This window comes from Pygocentrus nattereri, chromosome 3 (genome assembly GCF_015220715.1).
Source record: "Pygocentrus nattereri isolate fPygNat1 chromosome 3, fPygNat1.pri, whole genome shotgun sequence".
Lineage (NCBI taxonomy): Eukaryota > Metazoa > Chordata > Actinopteri > Characiformes > Serrasalmidae > Pygocentrus > Pygocentrus nattereri.
Window position 1 is genome coordinate 41,713,400 of NC_051213.1, and position 6,000 is coordinate 41,719,399.

A 6,000-nucleotide genomic window follows, 5' to 3' on the forward strand; every position below is an offset into this window, starting at 1 on the left:
ACCTGTTGTTCTTTACATTGTGTGTAAATTTCATGATGAATGGACCAAAAGAAACCGCCCAAAATGACTTGGAAAGACGTCTGGTTTCATTGACTTACATGAAAACTACAGTAGGTTTTTTCCTTCCCCTGTAAAGTTACCATTTTGGAGATACGAGGTTTTCTCCCAACAACAGCGATATATTGATGTTTAAGGCACAGTAACAAAAACAGCCTGTATAATTCTGAGTGATAAAGCTAGGTTAGAAAGTGGACCTCAAGGCAAACTAATAAAAAGCTAGAAAAAATTAAGATATCAACCCATTAAAGAGAAGGGTGACTAAACATCCTTGAAAACGCTGATGTAGATGATACTGAATTTCTCTCTCTCTTTCTCTCTCTCTATCCAGGACAAGTCAGGGTTGCGTGCACATCATCGTAGCACAGACCAAAGAGTGTGGCTACACGCTGGACCAGAGCAGCTGTGTGTTCCCCAGCATCCCGGAGGTGGTACATCATTACTGCACCCAGCGCCTGCCCTTCACTGGAGCCGAGCACATGACCCTACAGCACCCTGTACCCCGCACACACTGATCACACACATACCCACAGCATCAGCCCATCAGTGGAGCCAAGCACACGGTCTACCGCACACATGCACTGAAAACATCCAAACACAGACACCTACCTTCACTCACATACATGCACATACATTCTTTCCACCGGATGGAACATACGACTGCCTGCCAAAAGTTTGAGGACACCTTTCTCTCTTGTTCAAACCGTACGTTGTAATGGCATTTCGGGTTCATTTTTGTTATATTTCCGTTCATTTTTTAATGAAGTAAGACAAAATGTTAAACTTTTTTGATCATACAAGTGAAAGGGGCTTTGGGTAGTTCATTGTAGTATATTCCTTGGTATGAAGAGCAGGTTTTGTCTAAAAAATGGTATGACAGTTTTCTTTTCCAAACCATTGTTAAAGTAAATACTGGAAAGGTTTAAGTGTTGAACATGGGTGCAGACAGTTCTATTCCGTTTAAACGTCCCCCCTTCTCTACCTCTGTTTCATTCACCAAATGTGAAAAGACACTATCACCTGTGCTTTGGGCTTATGCTATGCATTTCACAAATGGCCCCCAAAAATTTTATTAAACCCTAATGACTGTAGCCTTTTATACCAGCCCTGTGAGTCTATTTTTTCAGCAGCATTCTTTTAATGCAGAAATGCTTCACCTTGCACCATTTCCGATGTTGGTAAAAGTTGAATTTGAAGCTAATCATATACAGACAATCAAAATGTGGAATCAGAAATGCTAACATATACTATGTATCCAAACCTTTGTAGAGACCTGCTTATCCAGTGTTTCTTCTAAAATTGAGTATTAATAGGGAGGTTTGTTCCTCCTTTGCAGCAATAACAGCTTCTAGTCGTCTGGGAAGGCTTTAAACTTGATGTTGGAACACTGCTATGAGGATTTGATGGCAGCCACAGGAGCATTAGTGAGGCAGTTGTTGGATGATGTTGGATGATTAGCTGTGTGCCAGTGACTGTGGAGCACTCATCTCAAACTGGATGACACTTCATCAGTCCAGAGAATGCAGTTCCACTGCTCCACAGTCTAATATCCCTCTGGCCTAGGAACAGTGCTTTTCTATAGTGATGGTACAAGCTATGTGCACTTGAATGCCTTGGTAAGTAATGGGTGCAGCTTAAAGTAATACACTTACAAAGGGTGTCTACCAACTTTTGGAAATATAGTGTAAGTGGGTTCCATAAGACAATAGAATTACTTTCTTCCAGTACCAATTTGTGGATGATACCCAACTCTACCCTTCTTTTTCTTTTTCTTTTTTTAATTTAATAACCAGTCAACTTCCAGCTTTAATAGAGGGCACCATGGTCACCAAATGTCTATGAGAGCTGATGCCACATCTCAGACATACCACTGGCGTACAGCAAATTTAACAAAATATGATTTTATATCATTTCTGTATTAAAATCTTTGTTTACCAGAAAATACTACTTATGCAATGAGGAAACCAGTCTGCTCACATGAAGTAATTAGGGCTGAACGATTTGGTAAAAATGTCTGATTGTGGTTTTTCTGTTTAATATTTTGACTGCGCTTTAACCCCTAAAATAACCAGGACCCAGTGGTGGGCCCAAAGTTTTATTACACACGTCTATAACCTAAGAATAGCTCAGTCAGTTTGCATTGAGGTCCCTGTAATACTGAATAAAAAACCTTAGTATGCAATAAGCCTGGAATTTTAAGGGGATCAATTGTGATTATTTTCTAAAAATGAGGTTCAGACCTGTTTTACCAGGAATATTAGAATATCTACTTTTTCTGGCTTGACCCCTTAATGTAGTGTGCCAGAAAGTCAGTAAGTTGTGGTTGTGATGTCACAACACATGGAGGTTTGGTTGCCTCTGAGTGGTCTAGCTATTATTTAGTTATTAGACTAAATTTCCTCTCAAAATTTTTGATAACATAGGCTATATTTTTCAAAACTTGCAGCTCTTGCGATTTTAAAATTGCACTCTCTTAAACTGCGATTTTGATTAACGATTTAAATGATTAATCTTTCAGCCTTACAAGTAATAAAACTATTGTGATTAAAGAGATCAAATGATATGTAGTTTTGCAAGTATGCTACTTTAATGATGTTAAGGTGGGGCTTTTGTCAATTGTTCCTTCCCTTTTTCAAACAAGAAATGCTACAAATATCTACATAATATCTTAATTTTATTGTGAACAATATTAAAGAAAACATGCTCATATTAAATACTGGGGGGGACAAGTCCCCAAACTTTTGACGGGCAGTGTGCTTATACTTACTACTCAGCTTAGAATTCCCCCTCTTATCATTCTCATGCCCCTTATAAACCAAAGCCATTAGAGAAAATATTAACGTCTTGCAGTCCAAAAGGGTGAAAAGTATACTTCACAAGTGCTGTTGTAGTTTTTATAGTGTGTAATTTGTTTTTTGAAAATGTCTTTCACTCCCTTCTCATCTCCACCTCCTGGTGACTTCTGATATCATGTGAATGTGCCTGGGTGAGCTGGCTAGCAATCACTTTCAACCTGATAATGCTATGAGCCTGAAGGTGGGGGATGAGTTGCTCTTAGGCCCCCCCTGCTGGTTGCAGAAGCGCAATGCATCAAGGATGAAACTGCTCTCTTCTGAGATGCCTGTGCAGACACAAAGACCCTGCATTTCTAGACCTGCAGTTTTAGCTCATTCTGTTGCTTTAGAATTGTGCCCACTTATGTAATATGTTGACTCAGATTTTTGTTATGTTATGTGTTATGTTGGGTTCCGTATCGCAGCACTGTGCCCTCAGCATCATCGGTTTAACATCATTTGTGATTTTTGTGTTTTGTTAATCATTTTTTAATGATATACCCAATAAATTCCCAGTAGGCATTATGGAAAAATACACCATACAACCACTGAGAATCCCTGTGGTGTCACCCAGTCGTAACTGCTAGCCCCAGATCAATAGAATAATCCAATCAAACTAACATTTGTGTCATTTTGAACTCCGTCGTCAAACAAAATTGTAAAGAAAACAGCGACTCTATCTTTATTCAGCATTAAACAGACACCAGAGACAGGTTCTTCACCTTCACCAAAAAAAGGCCAAACTTGCTAACCTTAGCTTTTAGCTTATCCTCCTCGCCTCATTTCTGTTATTTGAGTGCTCCATTCTCTCCACTGTAATGATGAATAGGTTGTTGTAGCTATATGCCTGCCATAAGTAATGCTAGCTAGCCTTAGCTAACCTTCTGCATACACCAGCGAAAAAAATAAAAGAATTAAAACAGTCTGGCCCCAAAAATCAATCCCCAAGCAGTTGTAGTTTCTTAAAAGTTCCTCCTGCCTTCAAGATACATCATCGCAAGAGTTTTCTTAATCTTTAAACCCTAAAATCTCACAGTAGAGACTACTGCGGCACTGCTGTAGGGTGGAAGTAGGTATGTTTACAACAGAAACAGTAGAGATGGTTGCAATTTTCATTTTCCCAGTGTCCTTTTAATAGCATGTGGTCAGTTGGAAGGAAAAAAAATTAAAAATTAGCTGTTGTCTCTGATTTTTCTTATGAGTAAAAGCTCAATATAACTTAAGTGCCTTTCATAATGAACATTTTTTTAATACAAATCTTACTTAGGTTGCTACCCACCGTAACATAATTGTACATGCTCGTTTGCATTTGGTTAACATTTAGTTAGTCAAACTCTGGTTATGCTAGTTGGCATAAGCCTAAAAGTTCAAGGACCTCTAACCTAAAACCACTGCCTGGAAGCTGCATGATGAGATGTCAGGTTTAGAATTGCTGCTGGTTCTCTGGGTCTGCTGATGCATGATGGTGGTTTCTTCCTTCAGGTTAAGACTCTATGGCTATATTCTCATTACAAGCCTTATTTCACTCGATGTTTATTGCTTGGATCCAGTCTTTCTGCCTTGATGGTTTGCATCCAGATCCATATCTGTCATTGGCATCAGGTCTAGGACCACATATGAAATATATGTGGCTCTGAAAAGATCAGATCTGTGTCATATTTGGGCAAAAAAAACAAAACAGATATGCGTGCAGCCCTGTAATGTGAACATAGCCTAAGAACTGCTGCCAACTGTGTCCCATCTATCAGTTTTGTTATAAGGCATTTGGATGTAGCTACCTGTGATAATGACTGTGCCAAGAGCTGCAGGCCATTGGTCTAATAGACCCTAATGGAGCGTTCGGATGGTTCTTGTAAACTCTTGAACTTTTTAAATTCCCAAACTGAAGCTGCTGTTCAACTTACATTTACGGCATTTACACAGGTAGGCCAAGGTAGTGTTAAGAGTCTTGCCCAAGGACTCTTATTGGTATAGTGTAGGGTGATGCCCTGGTGGGGGATTGAACCCCAGTCTACAGCGTAGAAGGCGGAGGTGTTAACCACTACACTATCCAACCACTATCTGGCTGAAAAAAGTCACACCTTAGACAAGTGAGGCCTAAACACAAACTGTAAGCATGGTCAAGTTATGTTTCAACCTACTTTACGTATCACCAGCACTGGACCAAAGCTGAAAAACCAAGTTAAAAGTAAATGTATCTGTATTTCTGGAAGTAACCACAAGCGGTAGTGTTCTCCCTGGATTCCCTTGTCTTGCAGTGGATGATGTTTATGGTTAATCTTATTAGATGTATGTATTGTTTGTGTTAAATTGTCCAGTGGCAGCTACCCAGTTAGCTCTGTCATTGGGGGATCACCTGGCGATACCACAGCCACCTGTGCCAAGGACTCAGGTTGGTAGCATCGTGTGATAAGAGGAGACTTAGCTAGCAGGTGGATTTAGCCATGACTAAATAAGATAAAACCCCAAAATAACAAGAGCTTGCAACTGATTTGGCTATATAACGATTTTCCCTTGAGTTTACAAGGTAGCCTGAACTATTTGTAGGCAAATCAAGCCGTGCTGTGGACCGACATGCCTTTTTGGTTAATTTGCCATTGATTGGTTAATTTGGTGGTGGGTTGGGGGGTGTAAATGGGCACACACTCATGCATGGTTAATTGGTAGAGTACCTGTGACACTGGCCAGTAGCCTAATCCACATGAGTGGCCTTTGCTTTGAGCAAGATTTAATACAAAAATTGCATTTTATACAATATTCTCTGTTTATATTTGTAAGCAGTGATTTTTATTTTGTTTTGTGAAAATTAGAAAGGGTAGTGTTCACTAATGGAGATATTTTGTTTCTGTACAATATAAGACCATGCAAAGCCTGAAAATAAAGCAATTGTGATTGTACATGGGTTTGATTATTCAGTGAGATTATTATTTATTGTTGCTGTCTGAACAGAAAAAAAATCTTCATTTTTTTGCTTTATATATGTAATATAAAATAATTAGCCTGTTTTTCTGGTGAAAAATTGAAAAAAGATTCTTAATTATATCAATCCCACGATTTAAAGACTACAAAAGCAAGCTACTAGCTCCCTCTTGTGGAGAGAGTTCAGACT

At 39.1% G+C, this 6,000-nt stretch overlaps 1 protein-coding gene across 1 annotated transcript in view; it reads left to right on the forward strand.

Annotated features, from left to right (window-relative positions):
• Positions 1–5,788, forward strand: part of she (Src homology 2 domain containing E) — a 30,184-nt gene extending 24,396 nt beyond the window's left edge. The window contains exon 7 of the mRNA XM_037537093.1: positions 389–5,788. Within this exon, the coding sequence (XP_037392990.1) occupies positions 389–572 (184 nt within the window). The 3' untranslated portion in view covers positions 573–5,788. The remainder of the gene's footprint in view (positions 1–388) is intronic.
• The last annotated feature ends 212 nt before the right edge of the window (positions 5,789–6,000 follow it).